Here is a 26151-nt window from a genome sequence, read left to right as displayed (position 1 = left end):
CCTTAAGGTTCAGTTTCATCCCTCACAAGTAGGATAAAAGCACCTGCAAAGGAATATAGTACAAAACATTCTATCTAAAGGTACAGAATTTATACCATTTGAGGGTATTATTGTCCCAGTGACAAGAGAAGTACCACTCGAGAGATAGTTTTTACCTTTTATTCTGGTAGTGTATTTTTTTACCAGTGATTTTCATGTTAATTTAATTTTGTAATAATAATAATTGTTGCCAGTTTTTTTTGTTAAATTAACATACCAAACAAGCTCATTGGTTTTGTATTCAGAAGAGCATGGACTCTTAACACCACATATAGCAGATAAATGGAGCTTTTTTCCCAGCAGTAATATGGAGTGGACTATAGTGTGGTAATGGAAGTTCACCCCATTTTAAACTATACATTAATAAGTATCACCTACACATGTTTATTAATGCCTAGTTTAAAATGGGGTTTACTTCCTTTACCACACCATAGTAGGTACTTACTCTCTGTCCTTTCAGTGGTTCTCAGACTGTGGTATGGGGACCTATGGTGGTACACTAGGTGACCGCTTGCATTTAAATTAGAGATGTACAGTACTGGCCAAAAGTTTGGACACATCTTCTCTTTTTCAATGCGTTTCCTTTATTTTCATGAGTATTTACATTGTAGATTCTCACTGAACTTATCAAAACTATGAATGAACACGTGGAGTTTTATGTACTTAACAAAAAAGGTGAAATAACTGAAAAAAATATATATATATTCTAGTTTCTTCAAAATAGCCACCCTTTGCTCTGATTACTGTTTTGCACACTCTTGGCATCATTCTCTCAATGAGCTTCAAGAGGTGGCCACCTGAAATGTTCTGTTTTCCAACAGTCTTGAAGAAGTTCCCGGAGGTGTTTAGCACTTGTTGGCCTTTTACCTCTTTTCCACCAACAAAGTGCTGGTGCTGGAGCCCTGTGCCGGTTCCTGCGAACCTGTTAAGAACCGGCCCGTGTTTCCACTGCTCTAAGGAGACACTCACTACATTTGTGAATGTGAGTGTAAACAGAAGCCCGGGGGCGATTTGAAAACAACACAGCGGAACCAGAGCTCCTCTTAAAACTTGTGCTGCTGATCCTCAGTGAAGCACTGTTGATTCATTTCTATTCATTTAGCTGCTTCTGCTGCTCTCAGCTGTGAATGGAGGTGAGGTTTGTAAAAAACTTTGCCCCGGAGAGGCTTCAGCCCTTTGGCCGGTCGTGTTACAGATTTGCTGTAACCTGTGATTTTGTGGTGGAAACGCAAAGAACCGTTCGGGAACCTGGCACCAGCACCGGCACCATGCCGGTGGAAAAGCACCTTTTGCCTTCACTCTGTGTTCCAGCTAGGGCTGGGGCGGTATTGATTTTTTATAACCGCGGTAAAAAACTAACGCATCACCGCGATATTGCGGTTAACTGCTGCCTCCCACCAGGCTTCGGCTGCATCGCAGGGCAGGAGCGCAGCTGCGTTACGGCTATTTCGTTTGAATTGTGCAGTGCAGAGTATTACAGATTTTGTATTTTTGCACTTGGGCTATTAGCTCAATATTAAATATTTCGTTTGTTTATGAATTATTTTATATTCTTAAACCATGTTAAATTATATTCGATTGGAGGAAATTAATTCAGACATCATTTCTTTTTTGTCCCGTTACCGTTCCGCAAAAAAAATCCTTCTTTTAATCCCGCATCAGCCCGCCACATACACAGTTTTGCCGCACCTGCCCCGCGGTCCTAAATAAATTTAATAAATTACATTTAGTGCTTAAAATGAAAAAAAATATTTATTAAAACCGCGCTGAATAGTGCGGTCACGTTTCTTACCACATTACAAAAAAAAATCGGTGTGTGTGTGTGCGCGTGTCGGTCCATTCTCCGCTCCTTTTTTGTGCTTAGGGTTTTTTTGTTGCGTGCATGAGAATCACTGCGTGATTATTACAATTTTCTTAACTATTTATTAATGTGCTCCCACATCCTCTGGATTGATTAAACTCCTGTTCCCGCCAATAACAATTCAGTTCTGTCTGTGCCGCAAGATATCCTGACGGGACCCGCGTCATATAATATGTTGATTAAAATGTTGTGACGTTAAGAAATCGGCTCGCAAGAGACAACCGACCAAAAAAAAGACATTAGTTCCATTTTAAAATAATAGAAACCTGTCCTTTATGTTTGACAATTTTTGTTTCACTTTACGTGTCCTTACTCATCTGAAGTTTATTTATCTGAACTGAGTTTCATATGGTTATATTTGTAGCGGTTCTGAACTCAGTTCCGCGTGCTGTGAAAGAGACAAGGCGCAGCGCATTTTACCTCAGACTTGGTCAGATAACAACATTTCAGTAAAGATGGTGGTTATAGTTTTATATCATTGCTTTGCTGTTTGAACTACACTTCAACCAACCTTACTATTTTTACCAAGACTGAGGCGCAATGCCGCGCGTTCTCCGCGGTGCTCACGCAGAACAGCCAGCAGCCAGACAATGAATTAATATATTTTACTTTCTCAAAATGTGACCACGGAACACCTTACATGGCTCTATGGTTTACCTTGAGGTGGGTGAATTAGTTTGATGTGTTGGCGAGAGGTGCAGACACCACTTTCCCGCAAATCTTGCAGATGATTCTCTTCTGTTCTGAGTCTTTTTCTTCCTTTTTTCTCAACTTACTGAGCCTGCCCTGTAGCTTCCATTTCCGAGCCAATATTAGTGCTGCTAATCTTCACTCTCTTCAGCAGCCTCAATGGAGACGAAGTGAGCAGGAGACTCCAGAGCTGTTCTGGCCTCAATGAGTACCACGCACCGCGTTTTGCTTAACCCATTCGCTGCCGCGCCAGTGCAGCGGCAGCACAGATAAATGACAAAAATTTTTATATTCGATATTATGAATTTTGAGATCGTTTGACACCAATATCTATCGCGATCAAAATATATTTGATATATTGCACAGCCCTATAGTGTAGGACTTACACTTGACATATTAATACTGAATTCACCACAGTTGTGCTTATATGGAGCATTTTACTACCGCTCAAAACGCAGTCAATCAGATTTGACAGCCATAAAAAAATGCGGTAATGACGGTAATGAGCTCATCACCGCGGTGACTCCCATAACTGCGGTATTGCGGTAATAAAATTATCGTCACAGCCCTAGTTCCAGCTCACCCCAAACCCTCTGGATTGGGTTCAGATCCGGTGACTGTGGAGGCCAGGTCATTTTATATTAAGTACATAAAACTCCACATGTGTTCATTCATAGTTTTGATGCCTTCAGTGAGAATCTACAATGTAAATACTCATGAAAATAAAAAAAACATGCAATGAGTGAGAAGGTGTGGCCTGTACTGTATAGTAAGGAAGTAGAACTACTTCACTTCTGTACTTTACTGAGTATAATTTTTTTCCCTACTTCCACTTTTACTTCACTACATATTTTACCGTCTCTGTTTTTTTTTAGGAGCTTAGGAACCCTCATTGACGATCTACGTTCTCTCCGCTGAGCATGCACACAATATATTAAACAGCGCTTTTTATTCTGCTGTTGTCTGAAAAGATGTTCCGCTCCTGATACGTTCTGTGTGTGTGTGTGTGTGTGTACGCATTTTCTTATCTGCTGAAAAGATGTTTTAAAAAAGTAACACACCTGTCCCTTGTACATAATAGACTGTAATTTGAATCTAAATGGTTATATGTCTTCTGATAGGACACACTCACCCTTCCTGGGAACGCTTCTCAAATTCATTTACGATATATATTTATTTTTTAAGGAAGGGGGTGTGGCTCAATGCCCCTAAACCGCTGATCCTAGAATCCCCACTGCTCATTAAAATTATTGAAATGTTAGCAATCATTCTAAACCCACATTTTCACTAAAGCCGGAGCGGTAGATGCTCTACACTGTTACTGGGTTTGATGAAGCTGCTCTTATTCTTTTACCTTTGAGATACAGTAGTGCCAGTAGACCAACCAACTAGTGACCTTAACAGCTTGCTGTTTAGCTTCTCTTTTAGGTAAATTTGCTTTGAGACTTAATTTAAGACTTTGTGCAAATCCACTTGAGCTGTTGAGTACTTAAGCCTAAACACTTAAAATAATATAAGCAATATGATATTTAAACTTTTGACTTATTTTAGTAAAAACTACACAACAGTACTTTCAGTACTTGAGTAGAACATTTTGCAATACTTACAAGTACAAAAATGTTTTATAAAAATACTTTAATACTTCTACTTTAAGTATGATGCGTAAATAACACTTTAACTTCTACTCAAGTCACTTATTTTGTACTTTTACTCAAGTCTGGATCTTGTTTATACCTGTAATTTTGCTAACATTAGTGTTTGTGTTTAGTGCTTTAAAGGTTACAACCTGTCAGTAAGCTAAACTTCAGGCCTTCACTTTCAGATCTACAGAGCTTTTTCTTTAAATGCCCCGGGCATTTGCCCATGCACTCATCTTTCTCCTCCAGAACCCCCTACTGAGCCTACTGCCCAGCTGCTGCTAGTGTTATAAATAAAATAATCCACTACAGTTGGAACAGTACTACATTGGGCTCTATCATACACCCTGCAAAAGGCACGTCACGATGCTCTTTGCTATTTTACACCCCGCCAACAGTCTGTTTTCAGGTCTTGCGCCCGCGCCGTCAAAATTCCGTAGGAGTTTAGGAATGTATCTACACTAATTGTATTGTTGGTCTGAAAGTGAGGTGTGTTCAGGTAAAGTTCTGGCGTGTTTCTATCTTGACGGCGGAAAACAGGTGCGCCACTGACTGATTAAAACCCTGACCGCAGTCAAGTTTCAAGCAGTCGAGTTTAGGGCTGGGGCGACGCGTCGACATAATCGACGTCATCGATTACGAAAATACATCGATTTGCATAACGTGCGTCGGCGCGTCGTAAATATGTTAATTAACACGGTAACATAGAAGCATAGAACTATTATTTAATTAAAATGATTTTTAAGAACAGCTAAACACAGTTCTGCAAGTCAAACGCGGAGGAGTTCACGTGCCAGAGAGAGAGAGAGAGAGAGAGAGAGACACACACACACACACACAGAGAGAGAGAGAGAGAGAGACACAGAGAGAGAGAGAGACTCTCTGCTGAATCTGACTCCCGCTTCGCGGACAGAATCGGCACAACACCCCCGCTGTAGAACTGCGGTAGTGAAAACAGCTACAAAAAAACGCCAGCGGGCATCTAAAGTTTGGGAGCATTTCACGCAAAAGGCCAACAATGTGGTCCTCTGCCATATGTGCAAAAGGAGCACTTGGAGCGCAAACATCCAGGAGCACTATGTCAACAGGGTCACACAGTAAGTTACCGTTTACATCAGGGTCTCCGCGGGTGTCCTTAAAAAGACTTAAGGCTGTCTACCAAAGGTTTTAAACCTGCCACAGGCAGAAATTATACATTTTTGGTTTATATTTGTGCATGGCATTTCGCAGTTTCCAGAAACAGTAGCATTATTCATAAGTTCAGGTGTTTAGCTAAGCTAGCTGCCTTAAGTTATTTTAGCTAGCGCCGTCGGCGCTGCGGTGTTACACCGTTTTCTGTCACCGTCGGAATTTTGTGACCAGTGCTCACGGTTATGAGCGTTCATTGGCAAAACGGAAGCTTTCTATACCTACACCTTACCCTCAGCCCTAAACTGAACCGTTTTGGCCAGTCGGGGTAAACATTAGAAACGAACACGTTTCGAATCGGCCAGTGCACCGGTCTGCTGAGAACTACTTGCCCGTGGTCACAAAATCTAGCGGTCACAGAAAACAGTGCAACACACGGTTGTGGTGTATGGGAGCTTACCATTTTTAGCGTTATAGATCTAAACGTGTTGTACATGTAAGTGATTATAAGTGTGGGGTTTGGTTTAGTAGGCTTGTGTTGTTGTTGTTGTTGTTGTTATTATATATAAATATAGTATTTTATCGTTTGCTTTAAAACGTAAAATAATAATTATTTAAATATGTTTCTCAATAAATAGATTAGTCGACTAATCGAAAAAAATAATCGTTAGAATAATCGTTTAAAAAATAATCGTTAGGGACAGCCCTAGTCGAGTTCATTCCTAAAGGTGTGCCCAGCATCCAAACCCGACTTTTAACTCCACAATAATCAGAATAAACAATAAAATAACATCGCTGTTCCCTTAAATGAGCTGCTGGCATACCTTCACAGCATGACCGCACAGGTCAGTATCCTTTACCTGTTTGTCTTTAAGTTCAAAATGATCCCAAACAGCAGACCTAGGCCTTTTTTATTTTTTTTTGAGATCCATAAATTGTTAATTCGTACGAAAACATAAATGATGATGGCATGTCAAATAATGAGCAATAAATAATAAAGTAGTGTTTATCGTGTGTATCTCTCGCTTCAAAAAAAAAAAGTCATTTGTAAGTCGAAGGTCTGAGAACACTCTCTTAGAAACCTTTGGAGACAAAAGGTTCTGATCTTAGGTCTGCTGATTGCACTTTCTTATGTGCAAACCAAAATGTGCGAAAAGATATGAAACATATTGAAGTGTGTGTTAGATTAGGGTATTAGATTGTTGTTGTTACTAAAAAGTAACAATAAAAGAAAGTAAATATTGGCTATTTTTAACAAATATGACAAGAATATGAGGTGGCTGATATTAGGATAAGCCCCCACCCTCTCAGTGTGCTTGTTATTAGAGTACCGTATTTTTTTAACTGTAAGGCACACTTAAATTTCTTTAATTTTTACCAAAAGTCATCGGTGCGCCTTATGTATGAATTTTTACCAGTCAGGTTGTAAGGAGCAGTAAAGCCACTCTGCTGATGTACAGAGTTATACAGGAGTTTCAGTTTAGTTCTCCAGCACCGGGACTGAAGTAGCATTAGCAGTTAGCCACTATTTACCCATTCAGAGGTGAGTATTATGTGCCTGTAGTCTGCTCCTAACCCCAGCTAGCACTGCTGGAGCAGCATTAGCATTACCCGCTAACTGAGCTAGCTCTTCCATTCAGAGGGGAGTATATTGGACTGAAGTCTGTGCATTTACCGTGTTAAAATAAGCTATATGGGACGAGCCGCTAGATAATATCGCTCTGGCTTGCCGGAACACTCACGGTTCCTCGTTGTAGCTCTGACGGGCGGTAGTTGCCGCTAACCCCCAACGTTTAGCCGCTAATGCTAATGCTCCGGCCTTAGTGCTGGATAAATTCGGGAATCTAAGCTTACTGAAGCACTTTACTCACCCAAATAAACAGTTTTCAGAAGAGAAATCTGTGTAGATTAACATCCAGCATTCGATTGACTTTAAAAGATATTTTTTATTACAGATTTGTTTAATTAGCTTAGCTTTACTTTACTTAGGTAGCTAACCTCTTCACCACCACCACAGGCGAGACCTGCTGAATTAGAAGTTCTAATAGTGTCTCTTAAAATGCACCTTATAATTCAATGCGCCTTATAGTGCAAAAGTACGGTAGATAGATTTAGTCTTTGTCTGAGAGAGACAACTTTTTGAAGATTTTTAAATTGGGGAAATTGGGAATGGACAGAAAATATATGACATATATTTGGCAGGTTTACGGCAGAGTGTTCTTGTCTGTCATTTTGACAGACAGCCTTCAGTGTTTTCCTGCATTGTTTAAAGAAGCCAGTCAGTGACAGTCAGTATTCAGTTAATGAGACCTCGGCTCCACCACTGGCTTGAAAAGCAGGCCAGTCAAAGTGGAGCTTAGCTGCAGCTCGTCTACATACTTCAATTAGGTCATAATTTCCACAGGAGGAAAGCTCACTTACGGAGCTAGCTAGCAGATCCGGCTGTCAGAGCTAAAGGCAGGATGGTATTGTTATCTTCAACATCCTCTGACTTGCCACACAGAAAGTGTAATAGAGCCGCCACATCTTCCTTTTGACTATCCTCCTCTCTGCCATCTGCAGTGAGTAACTGCTGCTCCAGTGATTCTACCCCTATCATTTCCATGGGCTGAGAGCGTTTGGGAGGCTTGGTGTTTTGGTGACAAGATCAGTACTAAGAGGGCACATGCCCTCCTTAAGGCCTCAAAATACTTTCTGTGAAGCAAAATCCGCAAACGTTGCATAAAGCCGAAAGTAACCACAGTGTATCACAAAAGTGAGTACACCCCTCACACTTCTGCAGATATTTAAGTATATCTTTTCATGCGACAACACTGAGAAAATTACACTTTGACACAGTGAAAAGTAGTCTGTGTGCAGCTTATGTAACAGTGTAAATTTATTCTTCCCTCAAAACAACTCTATATACAGCCATTAATGTTTAAACCATGGCAACAAAAGTGAGTACACCCCTAATGACAAGCACTGTTTGTCATTTTCTCTCTGAAATGTCATGTAATTCGTTACTATCGTTAATATTTGTTACTGGGTCTCAGGTGTGCATAGTAAGCAGGTGTGTTTAGTTTTGTAGTACAGCTCTCACCCTCACGCTCTGTCATACTGGTCACTGAAAGGTCCAACATGGCACCTCATGGCAAAGAACTCTCTGATGATCTTAAAAGACGAATTGTTGCGCTACTTAAGGATGGCCAAGGCTACAAGAAGATTGCCAACACCCTGAAAGTGAGCTGCAGCACAGTGACCAAGATCATCCAGTGCTTTAAAAGAGCAGGGTCCACTCCGAACAGACCTCATGTTAATTGTCCAAAGAAGCTGAGTACACATGCTTGACGTCACGTCCAAAGGCTCTCTTTAAAAGATAGATACAGGAGTGCTGTCAGCGTTGCTGCAGGTATTGAAGAGGTGGGGGGGCAGCCTGTCAGTGCTCAGACCATACGGTGCACACTATATCAAATCATCCCAGAAGGGAGCCTCTTCAACTAATCACGGGCGTTGTCACTTAGTGTCTTCCGTGTGCACGGCATGGTGAACAAAGTCCCTTGCACAACGTCCATGCTTGTTCGATTTCTCAGCAATTATGCCACATTGTTTTGCAGCAGCCAAGAGAACCTTGTACATGAAAGTCTTTTCCCTGCGTCCACACTGATAGGCAACAGGGCGAGAAGCAGACACTCATTTCCTTTTGGAGGGCGCAATTTTTAACATTGATTTGGCGACAAGTGGCAATCGACACGGCAATAGAGCACCAAATAGAGTTGGGATTTTCTCTACTTTATGTGAATAAATTATGATGCATTGAAGCAACATTCTTCATAGCTTGGCCAAACAGAGTCTTCTGACCAATCACAGACACAGGGGGCTGTTCTGTTTTATGTGATGCATCTTTGCACAAATACAGGGACAATTTGGAGAGAAATCAGGTGTGGAATTGACCGGTCATGCCGATGAACACCCTCACATGACAGCAGAGGCAGCCATAATCACCCACAAGAGAAGAACTTGGGGTGACACAATTTGTGGCTTGCCAGTGTGAACACAGGGTTAGAGGAACAAACAACATGCAGATGTCTCTCAGAAAACCTACTGGCATAGCCTAACAGTGAGTGCACAATGAGTCCATAATGGTTAGCGATGGGTCTGATTTACTGCATACATGCAGTACACAGTCCACTCTGAAAAAACAACAAAAAAACACAGCACATCCAACAAAAAAAAAACATAGTCCACTCTGAAAAAAACAACAAAATACACAGCGCATCCAACAAAAAAAACACAGTGCACTCTGAAAAAACAACAAAAAACACAGCGCATCCAACAAAAAACCACAGTGCACTCTGAAAAAACAACAAAAAACACAGTCCACTCTGAAAAAACAAACAAAAAAACACAGTCCACGCTAAAAAAACAACAAAAAACACAGCCCATCCAACAAAAAATGATAGTACACTCCAAAAAAAAAACAACAAAAAACACAGTACACTCTGAAAAAACAAAAAACAAACACAGCCCATGCAACAAAAAATGATAGTACACTTTAAAAAAACAACAAAAAACACAGCGCATCCAACAAAAAACACAATACACTCTGAAAAAACAACAAAAAAACACAGCGCATCCAACAACAACAAAAAAAAAGTCCATTTCCATACAACAGTTCAAATATTACTTAAATGAAAAGGGCTGATAGATTCTGCACACTAGGGCTGCAAATAAGGATTATTTTTGCAGTCAACTAACCTTTTAGTTATTTTCACAATTAGTCAACATTTTTTTCTGGTATGTCCTCCATCTTTGCTTTCATTTTCCCATTTCAAAATGATAGAACCAGCTCAATGTGGGAATGAAATGCCCTGCAGATATTCAGAAGACATATAAAGGTGTAACGTTCTGATATTTAGTGAGTAAATATATAATCTGCTTTGTCTGTCACGTCTGGTGACACTCACGCTGAGTGTGAACTCAACACTTTGTGTGGTACATTTCAGTTACAAATAAATGATTAGTTCAGTAAAATTTGGAGTCAACTAAATTTTATAATTAACATCACTGATTGTGACAACTGATCTTTGCAGCCCCAAAGCACAATTATCCATTTTACTGTGTACAGTTTTTTATATCATTACATCACATTGAGAAACAGCACTATAAATAAATAATCTAAGTAATTTGTGTTTTGGTCTTAGAAATTAGTAGAACAGAACATTCTTAACTCTGAAAGAGGACTTACAAAGAGGACTCCACTTTACTGATCCCTAAGGAGCACCATTTGAATGGTCTTGCTTAAACCTGGAAAGACACAGATAAAAAAATTATTTATTTTTAATGTAGCCAGACATCCCAAGTTGCAAAAGTTGATTTCAGGGAGGTTTCCCCAATCCCCCCCACCCACCCCCCATAAAAATAAAACTTGCACACACACCAAAGGATAACGAAACTACTTTTAATCAATTAATTAATTTTAATTAATTTTACATTACTTTCCTTACTTTTGTTTTTTCTTTTTTGAAAAAAAGCATTTATTTGACAAAAAATGACAGTTACAATATCACAAAAATTGCACAACATCAAAAACATTTCATATCATATTACAATAATTATTAATATTGCCTCCGCCATGATCTGCTTTCTCTCACTCACTGAACAAATCCCGTCCGGGAGGGGGAAAAACACTACCTGCCCACACTAAAAACTGTCTCACAGACTCTTTGCAGAGAACAGGCCAATTAGAACCCTCTCTGTTTCTCTCTCTCTCCTTCCCACTCGCGATTAGAGAAAAAAAGTCTGTGGCCCGTGTGTGCGTTTGGGGCGCTCGTTCTGAATTCCGGGAGATTATATGTGACTCTCAGGCATCAGGTAGCCACTACCGAAGCTTCAGGGAGACTTGGTTTGTCTGTGTAGCTGAGTAAAAAAAATCAGATTGTTCTGTTTAACTGAGTACATTTCTGTTGCAGTTCTGCAGGAATTCTGTGTTATTTTTTAACTGCTGCTTTTAGAGTTGCCTTTTTATGTAAAAAAAAAAAATGCATTTACCATTACTGGAGGATGGATGAATACCCACTGTGTGTGTGTGTGTGTTTGCGTGTGTGTGTGTGTGTGTGTGTGTGTGTGTGTGTGTGTGAGAATTTTTAAGTAGGCCCTAGAGCCATATAGACAGACAAAAAGCATCATTTTCTCTCTCTCTCTCTACCTCTATATTTCTCAATGACGACATTTACACAGCTGGTGAAAGAGACACACCTAGCTCTTTTGTTTGGTTGTTCACACTGAATTCTTAATGTGGTCTATATGTGACACCAGTGTGAACACATTACACTGCTGAACTTACCTGCATATGCATAAAAGAGTATACAAATAAACAGATGCACTCCTTTATCACATATAGATTTCCAGTGTTTTTCCCCTCTTTGGTGTACAGCCTCCTGATGTGAAAATCAGCTAAGCGAACCGAATGGCGTCACATCAATGTCGAAAGTCGCAGGCGCAAAAATACCAGGTGAAAAAAATGAATGTAAATTTTTTAAAATTTAAAAAATTTGTGTGCACACTGAACAAAATATTGCTTCCATCCTTATTTTTTTCTTCTTCTTGTGTTTTTTTTTTTTTTACTCTCAAATTCACAGTTCTCCTCGTGCACTATGCATATTACCTGCGGCTATATTCATATTCATCTATATTCTATATTCATCTCTCTCTTTGTCTCCCTTTCTGCTTCTCTCTCTCTATCTTTCTCTGTTTAGTTCTGTCTCTCTTCTTTTGTTTCTCTCTTTCTCTTCGTCTCTGGTTGTTCCTCTCTCTTTCTGTCTCACTATATTCATCTCTCTCTCTTTGTCTCTCTCTGTCTCTCTTTCCGTTTCTCTATCTCTTCATCTCTCTCTGTTTGTTTCTCTCTCTTTTTTTCTCTCTCTCCATCTCTCACTTAGTCTCTCTCTGGTTGTTTCTCTTTCTGTCTCTCTCTGTTTCTCTCTCTCTTTGTCGTCCTCGGTTTGTCTCTCTCTCTTTGTCGTCCTCGGTTTGTCTCTCTCCCTTTGTCGTCCTCTGTTTGTCTCGATCAATCTCTATTTCTCTCTCTCTGTTTATTTTTCTCTTTCTTTGTCTCTCTCTCTCTCCATCTCTTTTGCTTTGTCTCTCTCTCTCTCTCTCTCACACTCCGTAGTACAGAACAACTATTAAGTTCTAATTCGGAAATCTCGGATGTTTACAATAAAGTAAAATATTCCTCTATGCATTTTTTTCACCACTGTTTAATGCACATCAGTTTCAGACTAATGAATTGTATTCTATTAAATGATTAATGGACCAGGTGTGACACTAAAGTCTTTTAAATAGAATTACTTGATTAAGTATAAGAATAATAGGGCATTAGAGCCCACATACTAAATCATTGTACTTTGTCTTCTACTTTTGTCAGAGTAATATTTCACTATGGGTATATTTCTACTTTAACTCAAGAACACAATTTGTGTACCTTGTGCACCACTGTGGAGAACCAACTGGAGAACCAACTAAACCTTGGGAATAACCTGTTATCGGAACGTTGAGTTTCTGTGGTTATCTGGTGAAGAGCATCAGACAGGGCAGAGTAACATGCGTTGTTCCGTTTACTTGCTGTGAAGAAGATTTCTAGCAAAGTCTCACAAACTCAATATGCGTGAAGGAGCTCTTTTAACTCCTTTATTTTTCTCTTTTCAAAAACATCCTTGAAGTAGGCTGGATTTTGAAAAGCCGGTCATGGAATTTTCCGGTTAGAGTGCGGCCTGCTGCTTTGTTTACAAAACACCTGCTATTTCACTCTGCAGAAATACAAAAATTCAAGAGCTATTGATACCCCTAGCATTACTAATATCATATCATTACTTATTTGGTCCAGTTAAAACAGAGACTCTGGTTAGTTTGCACTCTGTCATACACCCTGTGCAAGGCACGCCTCGATGCTTATTACTATTTTACACCCCGCCAACAGTCTATGTTCATGCCTTGAGCCCGCGCTCTTAAAATAGCGTCCAAGTTTTGGAATAAATCTACACTGATGGGTGTGGTGGTCTGGAAGTGAGGTGTGTTCAGGTAAATTTCTGGCATGTTATTATTTCGGAGGTGGAAAAACAAAGGTACGCTACTGACTGAAATTAACCAAGAAAACAATCAATCGTCCATTCGTTAAACACACATAAGAATTAGAATAATGAATAAAGTGTTAAGATGTGTTGGGGCATTACTAGTCCTAATGCGTGGTTATATAATTGGCTGAGCAAAATGGGGAGAAAATAAGCAAAAATTAGAAATAAAATTATTTTTAAAAAAGAATAAAGAATTATATAATATTGCTGCTCTCTTAAACAAGCTGCTGGTGTACTTTCACAGCATGAACAACGTGCACAAAGCAGCACGTTGTTAAGATACGAATGCGCAAAAGTCATAGTACTCCCGGCTCTTAAAAGGAATGATGACTGGCGTACTGATCACATTAAGCCCAAAACACACCCTTGACTAATTACGAGAATTAGTAGGTGCCTTTTGCGCGTTTCAAGCCCTAAATAATAAATCTGCAAGATTTTGTTTGTGGTGAGAACATGATCCGACCTTGAGCTAACCTCTGTGTTGTTCAGGTGCAGTTTAACCTGATTTATTTGCCAGATATTTTCCATAGCAATAAACAAACACTGTTTGTTCATAAAAAAAAAAAACTTTCTGTTGCTGCTCCATGCTAAGCTGTTATCACACTGAATGCCGTATGTGCAGCATTCACTGCTCACGGACATCTGAGCCACTCATCCCATTGAAAAACATTGTATTTTAAAGCGTAACTCTAACCAATGAGAGGACACAATGTTCTTACATGGTTTGTATCTTTTATACACACATACAGCAACAATTTAAATAAAAATGAAGTGAGCTTATGTCTCTCATCAGGGTCGGACACACACACAACTACAGCTACGCACACAAGAGCAGCTTCTGATTATACTTATTTATTTAGATTTATTCATATACACTTTTCTTTGTGTAAATGATCTCTAAAGCAATGCAGTTGCAGTCTAGCAAATAGTGACCCTTATTACCCTTATTAGTCTTCTAGTCTTTTAGACTACACCTCCATCCTGCTTTATCTCTCTCTCGCTCGCTCTCTCTCTCTCTCTCTTCTCTCAGATTTCTGTAGATGTCCTTTACTCTTGCTCTGGCTTTCTCACACACACACATTAGATGTGTAATTGTAATTGGTGTACGTGATTTTAAATCCTTCAATCTGTTTGTGTGTGTGTGTGACAGAGAGAAAGAAAGAATCTACAACACTTTTAAGTAAAATCAGCAGAGAGAGAAAGTATGTGTTTTTAAAAAGGGCCATAAAGTAGAAGCATGAGGTAGGTGTTTCTAGTGAATGTAAAAGAAAAAAAAACCCTGAACAGCTAATGCTTGCAATGAGTTATCTTGCTTTTGTTTTTACCAGTTTATGTATACTCTATACATTAATCACACCTCTAATATGTTTTAAAAGTTCAGTTGGACAGCTCACACAATCATATTTTAATTGCATTAAGTAGGGGTATGACGAAACACTAATATCACGAGACGAGACACGATACTGGGTTCACGAGAACGAGACGAGATTTAAAAATAAAATTTTAAAGAAAATGTCAAAAATGAAAAATGAAAGAAAAATAAAAATTTTCTAGGTCTTATATAGTGCAAACAATAAGTGCAAACCACAACCAGTTATATTAAGACTATGGTTTGTGTTTTGTCTCCTAAATCTCTTGTAATTTAACTATGCATAACCATAACCAATCATATTAAGCCTATTGTTTGTGTTTTTTTCTTTTAAATCTCTTGTAGTTTAACTATGCATAACCATAGTCAGACAGACAGACAGATAGATCTTTATTCATCCTGAAGGAAATTTAGGGAAAATGCAGCCAAATATACAACTTAAAAGTAGCAGAAGCATCTTCTATGCCAGGGGTATTTAATTAGAATTCAGTATGGTCCAGTTAGAGAAGGTCCGGACCGATTGTGAACTTTTGTTCTGATTTAGTGCTATTTCACGCTTTAGTCACGCCCAGTGCGCTCGTCGTGACTTTAGTTTCCGCCCGTTCTTGTTTTTCCGCCCGTTCTCGGGCTCCCTATCTCCTTATAAAGGTTTTTTCATGGGCGCGTCCCAATCCAACATCCGGAGCAGCGGCAACACGGGTTCGATCGGGCGTGAGGAGCGGTGTGTTTATTTATTTATTTATTTATTTATTTATTTATTACCGCTTCTGCACAGATCTGATTGACTGAAGAGAGCGTTTGGTGATCTTACCCCACACGTGATTGGTCTGTCAGTTTACTGCGCCGCAAGCGTGCATACAATGAAATCCTTCTCAGTAGGTTTGGATCCGCATTGGTCCGCCCATTAATGACCTCTGTTCTATGCAAATGCCCGAATTTTCCTCTTCTGCTGAGAGCTGCTCTCTGCTCAGCGACCACACTCGCTGTATCGCTACTGTGTTGCCAGATCCCTCTTAAAATTCCACACTAAACAGTTTTTTATTCCCGCGAGACAGGTTTAAGCTTGACGAGAAATATTGTCACATTTAATCTCGCGAGATCTCGCGCCACGAAATCTCGTCACACCCCTAGCATTAAGTAGTGGCGTCAAAAACATATGGCCAGTACAAACAAGTAGTAATTAAGTATAGTAGTTATTCTACAAAAAGAAAACGCAACTTATGTACATACTATTTTAGCATAATTTCAGTATTCTTTTTTATAAGTGCAATCAATATACATGTTCCCCGCTGTGTTCTGCACCTTTCTTCCTTGCTCTCCTGAGGCACCTTTCATGCACGTTCCTGTGTTTTGGGGAGTGGTATTGGAAGTAAGGCTTTAGGTAGAGGCTGGGATTTTTCGGTTGGATATAAACGGGCTTATGCTACTGGTTTCTTCAACATCTCCTCATATTGCTTTGAGCGTTGCAGGTACTGCCTTCATAAAGGTCACGATGCTTCACAGAAAATGACCTCATACAGGAACTGTTGGTGCCTTTATGGAGGAACTTCACTAAAGAATAAATGTCTCACAGGAAGTGACCTCACAGATGACACCAACCTATCTGGAGAGCAGTACCTCACAGGAAGTGACCTCGAATGGGAAGGGATGCGGTCGTGAGGCCGGGAGGTCACGTGAGTGGTGGCAGGGCTGCAGGAACTACAAACAACTTCCATCAGTCATGTGACCTACCGGCATCATGAACACTGACCTCCAAAACCCACTACAAGATGCTGCAACAAGATCAAAAATATGTTTCCATTGCATCCAGTAACAATGTTGATGTTTAGCTTCTGTTTGTAGAACACCTAGTGGTCCCTAACAGAACTGCACTTCTTTAATGTGTGTGTACTTGTGTAAATGTGCCTCCACAGTGTGTGCATGTTCAAACTGACTGTTCACATTGACTGTTCACACTATAAAACAGTTTGGTAAGTAAAATGAATCGGCTCTTTCTGTTCGCTGCTGTGTTTTAATGCTGTATAGAAGAGGGATGAGGCTTTTGTTCTTGTTGGATGCACTGTGTTTTTTATTGAGATTATATTGCAGTAAGAGGGGACACTGGAATCTGGTGTAAATTATCAAACTCGAACTTAAACTGAAAATCCAAGACTGTTAACTGAGTAAATGTGTGTGTGTCTGTGTGTGTGTGTGTGTGTTTGTGTGTGTGTGTGTGTGTGTGTGTGTGTGTGTCTGTGTGTGTACAGACCCGCCGGATACAGATGTATGTCCTCTGGGTCAGTTCCCCTGTGGGAATCTATCGATATGTTTGCCGCAGCTCAAACACTGCAACGGCCAGCAAGACTGCCCCAATGGTGCGGACGAGGAGAACTGTGGTGAGAACACACACATACACACATGATCATACACACACAAGCTCTAAACATACATGTTAAAGGTGTCATTTCACTAGAAAGCATTTAGTACTTGCTCTTTTTGAAATACAATATGGGAAACAGTTTTTCTACACCCCCCCCCCCCCCCCCATTGTCTGCAATAGCCATATATAATAAAATAAAATAAAATAAATTAACTATATGAAATAAAACACAAAAAGAAAGAAGTGAAGCAGTAAAAGCCACTGGACTGATTTTAACCCCTTAATTAGGGTTGCGACCGCCGAATGCAGAGCCATCGAAGAAACGCCACAATGCTGGTAGCCAATCAAAGACGAGATTAATGCAGATCATTAATATTCATTAGAGCCGAATCCCTGCCCACACCTGCACCAAACTAAAACAGCCTGAAACAGGAGCACCGGAGCTCCGGCTCACAGGGCAATTATTCATACTAGAGACCACAGCAAAATTAAGGAATAAAATATAAAATGAAACATTTAAAGTGGCACTGAAACCTAAGCCATATTATCATTAATTCCATTAATAGCTTCATTATTTCCGTGTTCTATAAATAGCTGAAATGTGTTTCTCTGAAGTAATAAAAAATACCAGTCCTACCTAAAATTATTAGAATCATTTCCTAACCTTAAAAAACGTGTTTTTTTTTTTTATAAAAACGTGTTTTTTATAATAATTTACACCTCTGCAGCGCCCTCACAGGTTCAACTGTGCTATAGGTGAGAATGCTGTGTATTTTGGTACGCAGGCAATCACAATAGGCAAATCATAATAGTACGCACTATTATTTTTATTAACAAAATATATGGAGATATGTGGACAGGGTCTAAATATATATGTGTGTGTGTGTGTGTGTGTGTGTGTGTGATTAGTGGATAACAGTGGGTGGCCTCACCTGTTTGATGCCTTCATGAAGACCAGAGTTCAGGAACCAGAAGAATGCAGTAAGTCTCTCTCTCTCTCTCTCTCTCTATTTTGCCTCATTACTCAGTTTGCCTCTGTCTCTCTCTGCCTATCACACATTCACTCTCTTTTCTCCTCTCTTTCTCTCTCCCTCTCTCTCTGACTCTTTTTTTCTTTCCATTCCTTTTTTACTACACACCTGTGTGTGTGTGTGTGTGTGTGTGTGTGTGTGTGTGTGTGTGTGTGTGTAAGAAAAATTGAAGTTATTCTTGTGTAAAACTGGACATTTTTTACACTGAGGTCAAATCATATAAGATTTAATAACTCTCTCTCTCACACACACACACACACACACACACACACACACACACTTAAACTTTTGATGAGATACAGAATGTGCTGGTACAGCTCACCAACTGCAAGAGCGCTAGAATATTTTCATTCTGGCAATTCTGCTGTAGTTCTGAATGTAATTACCATTAATACACATTAAATAACCTGAATATGAAGCATTGTGTGGATGTAAAGCCGTTGCTAGATGAAAGCGCTAAATTAAAGGTTGTTCTGAGAGTCAGTGAAGGGTCACTTCACCGTGTTTCTCTGAATATATTGGACACACTCCATTGACCAACATCTGAACTTCAATCTGCTGTCTGAAACTGACAGAAAAAGCTGTTTACTGCTGAGAGGAGAGCGCTTTAATCAGCATACACACACACACACACACACACACACACACAATCAGCAGAGCCATGGAAAGATTTCCTTTAGCTTTAGTTTAATGGACTGAAGACGTCTGAGAGAGGGAGAGGTCGAAAATGAAAGAGCAAAAAAGGAGAAAGGATGCAGAAGGAAACAAAGAAAGAAAGAAAAGAGGGGACAGCAAGAAAGAGAAAGGAAAGGGAGAGAAAAGATAGAGAGGAATATAGAGACAAAGGAGTGAGAGACAGAAAGAGACATAAAATTAAACAAGAAAGAAAAGAAGAGCCAAAAAGACATAGAGGAAAAAAAGAGGAAGTTACATAGAAAGAGACGGGAATAGAGTAAAGTTATAAGAGAAAGTAAAAGGAGGAAAAAGAGAGAGGACATAAGCAAGAAGAGCGAGAGAGTAAGAGCGAGAGGGAGAATGAGCTTCTCCCTGAATTATTTGTTGTTTTGTAAGGAGAGATATAGTCTTGAAGAGAAGGTCATACATTACAATTCTATAAGAAGTGTAAAATCTGTGAGATTCTGAAAGATATGAACTCAAAACTCGGCAGACTACAAATCCAGGTAGATTATAACACAAGGCTAAAGAGGAAAAACTGCAACCAGTTTCCGCTTCCTACATCATTCATCCTTCATCAACAACAGTACTGCAGTATTTATTGACATTTTTTGGTGGGGGAAATGACTTTGGATTTCATTGGTTCCATTATGGATTATTATGTCCCAGGTAGTTCTGACCTCGCAATATGATTACCTGAGCGGTCTTATATGAGTGACTATATCACACAGTAATGGCACTCTTCTCACTATTGAACCTCTGTGAGTATCAGTCTGGAATGAGCTAATCAGGAGCAGTACAGTCTAGTCTTGAAATAAACAGTAAAACTGAGGCAATTCAGATTTAGCAGAAGTTTCTGAAAAAGCCAACTCTATTTGCACATCTGTATAAAGCCCATTTCACACCAGAAGTGGTGAAATATGCCGCTTGATATGCTGCATTGGGTCGCACGCCATATGCTCCTGTATTAGCTAGTCTTTCACATTGGTCATGTGCGTCATGGGCACTTATTATTTATTTATTTTTTAATTTTGTGACATGGTAGTCTGTTGATTTATAGGATGAAACGGTACAAAATGCAGTATTTGTTGTACAATACACAGGAAATCTGTCAGTATTAAAGAAATATTAGCGTATTTTTTGCACTATAAGCCGCACCAGATCATATGGCACGCTATCAGTAAACATCTAATTTCAGGTCTATTTTCATACACAATGTCCACTGGTTTTATAACTCTCACTATGCGACACTAGAAAGGAACAGGGGTGTTGCCATGATTTCCTTCTAATTCAGCGAGACCTGTAAAAGCTAAGCTAAATTAAGTAAAGAAAACTGTAATTCTTAAGAAAAAAAAACATGTTCTTTAAAATTGAAAAGAGTGCTGGACGTTAATCTACACAGATTTCTCTCCTCAATTTTTTTATTTGAGTGATTAAAGATTTATTTACAGTAAGCTTAGATTTCGAGATTTCTCTGTTAGCTGCTAATGCTGCCTGACCGTGCAAAACACACAGGCTACAGTCCAATATACACACCTCTAAACAACGAAAGAGCTGACACTTAGCATGGTTAGCAGCTAATGATAATGCTACTCCGTTAGTGCTAGCCGGGCCGACAATTCTCACCTCTGAATGGTTGAAGAGCTAGAACTTAGCACGGTTAGTGGGTAATCCTAATGCTGCTCCAGCAGTGCTAGCCAGGGTTAGCAGCAGGCTACAGGCTAATAATACTCACCTCTAAACGGTGAGTCTCTTTACTGCTCCTTAATTCCTGACTGGTAAAATTCATACATAAGGCACACCATATTAAAAGCCATACTGTCGATTTTTTTTTTTTTTAATTAAAGGATTTTAGGTGTGCCTAAATATGGTTAGTGTTAAGGTAACACCAGTGTTCCAAAGTCTCACACGCCACACATGGTATTTGTCACGCTTGCCAGTACATCGGCTGCATATTATAATGTACTTTCGTTGAGCCAATCAGAATATAGATAGCTCTGTTGTTAGGCAGACCTAGGCAAAGAGGGTGGAGTTTCAGCCAGAGTGTCAGGCGCGAAGAACTGTCCGATTCGAAAGTTCTGAAACACAGCCCCCCCCGTTGAACAACTGAAAAAGAACAGCGCGCATCCACCACCCTCCCCACCAATCTCACTCCCACCAAACTTCAAAACTTGAGAGCCCTGGTTACACTAACAGGGTGGCTTTGAACTACTGACGGTAGTAAACATGGCAACAAACAACAAAGACCTACTATTTATTTATGTTGTTATAGCATTAATAATCTGCTAACTGATATTTTATACTGTTTTTTTAAGTTGCAATATAGTCTAATTAACAGCAAAAAAGTCATTAGATAGTAGTGTTTAAATTGACCATAAAGTGTTAGTCCACAAGATGGCTTTGGAACGTCCACTCACATCCTGTACGTGTAAATTATGAGGAGTTATCATGTGAGTGAAGTTGATCACAGGACAGTGTGTGCAAATAACACATCAGTGTTATATGCTTTGCCCAGTAATTCAGAGCTAAAAAACAAATAGTTAGAATTTGTTATTGAGCACCACCAGCGAAGTACAATTGAGAAAATAGGTGTGTATTTTTAAAACAGTTATGTTTACAGTAGTTGAAAATAAAAATGGATTTTTACTTTCTGAACCTGGGCTACACACCTTTGTGTGTAAGTAACTATAAGTTTAAATAGGATCTCTGGTGGATTTGGCGTTTTACAGAGTCTCTAAGACTAGGTCAGTGGCTGAACTGCACTTAGCAGGGAATCACACATGTTGAAAAGTAACATATGACATTGCAAAGACTGTTATTAGTGTAAAAAATGTCTTTATTTCAAAACTTTTCAAATTGTTGTGCGTCTCACTGGCGTCGCAGTGCTGTTAGCAATATAGCTGTTGGCGATATGTTTGCATGCATGAATATTCATGAGCAAGTGCACAACCCACACAGCACCAGCAGCAGAAGTAGTACACTGAAACAAATGACCACAGAGAGATAGTAAGGGAGTGGCTGCATTCCTCAGTGCACTGACAGCCAGCGAAAGAAGGCCAGCAACACCATCTTCAATTCAAACCTCATCATCTCCACCCTGCTGCTTCACAAAGATTTTCATCCTTACACGATTCAGAAAATCAATGCCAGTATCTCCAGGGAGTGAGCCCTCCAGCCAAACACCCACCTCGCTCATCATCCTAATCTGGGTGCAGCCTGCCTCTGTGATTACGTCCACCTATTCAAAGAAAAAACTCTTGTTTTCTCCAAGATTTAAACAATATCACACTGGACAAACTTCAAACCAAAATCCACAGTCACCACAGTGCACCCCCAAAAACCTGCAGATGGAGAATTCCACCAGGCCCCCAATCTCATGCTCAAATACTGCGCCCTGCTGCTATCCACCAGAGGCTTACCATCATCAGCTCATTCTAAAACCCAACACAAATAAGCACATAGTGCTCAGCTGCTTCTTCAATTCCCTATGATCTCAACAGCAGACCTACTCTCAGGTCATAAGAAAAAGCAGTAGACCTGACCCAGATACAATAGTATATACATGGGTATTACAGACTTAAAGACTTGACTTAAACAGACCCATTTAAAACACACAAAATCGGCACACAATATGTAGAAGTAAACACTGATGTAAAATCCTAATGCAACAGCCTACGCCAGGGGATTTCATTAGTATTTATTAGGGTCCAGTTACAGAAACTTTCCTCAAGCCAAGTTCTGAACTGTCATATTGTCTAACTTGTATCATGATTCAATGCTTTATCCAGAATACTGAAGTAGCCAAGTAGCTCTAACAGCATTTTATTTTTTTATCAAAGTTTTATATCAAAGTTTTAAAGTTCTACTTACTAAATTAATGTATGGTTTAAATCAGGCACAGGCTTGGGGTTTATGGGGTTTATGGGTTGGGCTCAGACAGGATGTGCACCGGCTTGGGTAGAGACGGGCTGGATTTTTTGGGCCCAATCTAAACTCTAGTAGAAACTCAGAGGGTAAAAAAGCTTTCCAATTTTTAAATTTTATTTTACATCTTAAGTTAAAAATAATTGGAACAGTCAAACCAATCTCAATCTTTCTTTATTTCTGTTGTAGACTGAAAACATTTGGGCTTAACATTAAAAGATAAATTAGACAAAAGATCAACATTTCAGTTTTTATTTCCTGGTGTTTACACCTGGATCTGATACACAGTTCAAAAGATAGCACCTTCTTTCTAAACCCACCCATTTTTATTCTGAGTAAAAGTATTTAGAAGTGAAGAGATTTGATGTATCAATATTAGAGAAGACAAAAACACTGGTCCCCAAACCTACAGATAATTAGTAGTCCCTTCCATCATGTTAAAGGAAGTGCTTCTTGAGGTAGAAGCTCATATGGCTTAAATCAGAACTAGAAAAGTGTTATTACTTCTTTTACATGCTGAACATCCCAATCCCACTTTGAAGCAATTTGACCAATGGTCGATTTTGTTCCTCTAGTGCTTTTAGATCGCGCGTGTGTGTGTGAGAATAAAGTGCAGAGATATGTAACGTTATGATATACAAGTATAAACACACACTCAGCTTATAGCATACTCGAACACAGCAATTCTGAGATAGTGAACATACAGTACTATATGATTCAGGTTCCTTATAGAAAAGGGTAGGTACACCATCAATAGAAATCCTTTTTTTTTCCTTCAAAAAATCGTCAGTGCGCCTTATAATCCGGTGCACCTTATGTATGAATTCTACCAATCAGGTATTAAGTAGCAGTAAAGCCACTCTGTTGAAGTGAGGTTTTTCCAGCGTGAAGCTGAATGCAGCAACATTAGTATTAGCCGCTAACCGCAGAGCTAGCCCTTTTGCTGTTCAGAGGTTAGTATATTGGACTGTAGTCTGCGTGTTTTCCATGTTAAAACAAGCGACATGGGATAAACCGCTAGCTGAAAGTGCCCTGGCTTACTGGAACATAGCTGGCTAGCGCTACTAACTGCGGCTGGCTAAGTGCTTGTTAATCGTGGCTAGCTTACTGTAAATAAACTGAAGCGCTTTACTCCCCCAAATAAACAGTTTTTAGGAGAGAAATCTGTGTAGATTAACATCCAGCACTCGTTTGACTTTAAAAGATTTTTTTTTTTACAAAATCAGAGAGACCTGCTGAATTAACAGGAAAACATGGCAACACTCTTGTTCACTTCAAGTATACATTCTTACTAGTGTCGCTTAATGCACCTTATAATCCGGTGCACCTTATAGTTAGTATAGTTTAGTATTTATAAATATATGTTTGAGTAAAATGAACATTGTAGTTTTATTCTATAAACTACAGACAACAGTTCTTCCAAATTCCATATAAAAATATTGTTATTTAGAGCTTTTATTTGCAGAAAATAAGAAATGGCTTAAATAACAAAAAAGATGCAGAGCTTTCAGACCTCAAATAATGCAAAGAATACAAGTTCATATTCATACAATTTTGAGAGTTCAGAAATCACTATTTGGTGGAATAACCCTGGTTTTTAATCACAGTTTTCATGCATCTTGGCATGTTCTCCTCCACCAGTCTTACACACTGCTTTTGGATGACTTTTTGCGGCACCTGGTGCAAAAATTCAAGCAGTTCAGTTTGGTTTGACAGCTTGTGATCATCCATCTTCCCCATGATTATATTTCAGAGGTGTTTAATTTGGTAAAATCAAATAAAACTCATCATTATTAAGTGGTCGATGAATGAATAAAACCATTTCTGGGTAAAAAGTTAGTTTCTGCAGTCTTCCCCTGGCTTTATTCTCCAATTGCTGCTTCATACTGCATACCCCCCTGTGTGAGCGCCACTTATTCGAAACTACACAGATCTAAATGGCTCGAGTTCTTGGTGATTTTCTCAACATGTGCTATTGGTCTGTGAGTTTCCTGGACTGAAAATGATGTACTGTAAAATCTAGGAAGCTTACACCTGTTAAAATAAACCGTCAAAATAAAATACTTCTCAATAGTTTTACGGTGCAGGTCTACATAGGACAACTTCTGGGTCTGGACCCAGACCGCAGTTCGACCATTGACCAGCAAAAAGTACAGGTGTGAACGGATTGCATCTCAAGGAGACTCTGTAATCCCATCAATCAAACCACCTTTGAAAATGGGAAGGGACGCATTTGACCGTATTACTATTGGATTGTGAAAACCAAAGCTTCTCAGTGCGTTCCCGATAGCAAAGCTTCACCACGCTACAATAATAAGATAATGGATAAAGGTTATACGCCTGACTTCTGGTGCGGAACTCAATCTAGGTGTCTCATCTCAATTCGGGCTGGGGACTCTGTGCAAGAACCCAGGACATATGTTAATTCCAAGAATGATGATGATCAGCACTGCACAGTAAAGTGAAGAAAATAATTATATCATCCCTTGCTGATTTTGCAAGTTTGCCCACTGATAAAGACCTGAGCAGTCTATATTGTCAAAAGTAAAATCCAGAAAATCACATTGTATAAATTATATATCTGCATTTTGCAGAGAGAAATAAGTATTTGACCCCTTTGGCAAACAAGACCTTTGTAGGCAAGCACAGCAGTCAGACGCCAGGAGGAATTTTGGTCCACTCCTCTTTGCAGATCAGTACTAATCATTAAGATTTTAAGAGTCTGTTGCTTGGCAACTCGTAGCTTCAGCTCCCTCTTTAAGTTTTCTATGGGATTAAGGTCTGGATTAAGGCTAGGCCACTCTATTACCCAAATGTGCTTCTTTTTTGAGACACTCCTTTGTTACATTGGCTGTATGACCCAGCCACAACCTATTTTTAATGTCCTGGGGTAAGGAAGGAGGTTGTCACACATGATTGTCCTGTGCCCTTAGCAGAGAAATACCCCCAAAACATAATGTTTCCACCTCCATGCTTGACAGTGGGGACGGTGTTCATAATCAGCATTTTTCCTTCTCCAAACCCGGCGAATTCATTTAATGCCAAAGAGTTAAAATTTTGTCTCATCTGACCAGAGCACCTTATCCCAATGGCTCTCAGAATCATCCAGGTGTTCATGGGCAACCTTCTGGTGGAAGTTCTGGTGGAAACAGGAGAGTTGGGGTGCACACTGATTTCTGCCGTGATTTGGGCAGTCGTGGTTTTATGTTTTTTAGATACAATCCGGGTTAGCACCTGAACACCCCTTTCAGACAGCTTCCTCTTACAGCGTCCACAGTTAATCCGGTTGGATGTAGTTGGTCCTTCTTGGTGGTATGCTGACAT

General features: G+C 39.5%; 1 protein-coding gene across 2 annotated transcripts in view; it reads left to right on the top strand.

Annotated features, from left to right (window-relative positions):
- Positions 1 to 26151, top strand: part of rxfp2l (relaxin family peptide receptor 2, like) — a 319695-nt gene that overhangs the window by 14316 nt on the left and 279228 nt on the right. For both annotated transcript variants that reach the window (XM_022685114.2, XM_022685107.2), the window contains 2 exons: positions 17085 to 17213; positions 18107 to 18178. In XM_022685114.2, coding sequence (XP_022540835.2) covers positions 18145 to 18178 — 34 coding nt within the window. In that variant the 5' untranslated portion in view covers positions 17085 to 17213; positions 18107 to 18144. The remainder of the gene's footprint in view (positions 1 to 17084; positions 17214 to 18106; positions 18179 to 26151) is intronic.

This window comes from Astyanax mexicanus, chromosome 1 (assembly GCF_023375975.1).
Source record: "Astyanax mexicanus isolate ESR-SI-001 chromosome 1, AstMex3_surface, whole genome shotgun sequence".
NCBI lineage: Eukaryota > Metazoa > Chordata > Actinopteri > Characiformes > Acestrorhamphidae > Astyanax > Astyanax mexicanus.
The sequence above is the reverse complement of the archived record's forward strand: the minus strand, read 5'-3'. Positions and strand labels throughout refer to the sequence as shown.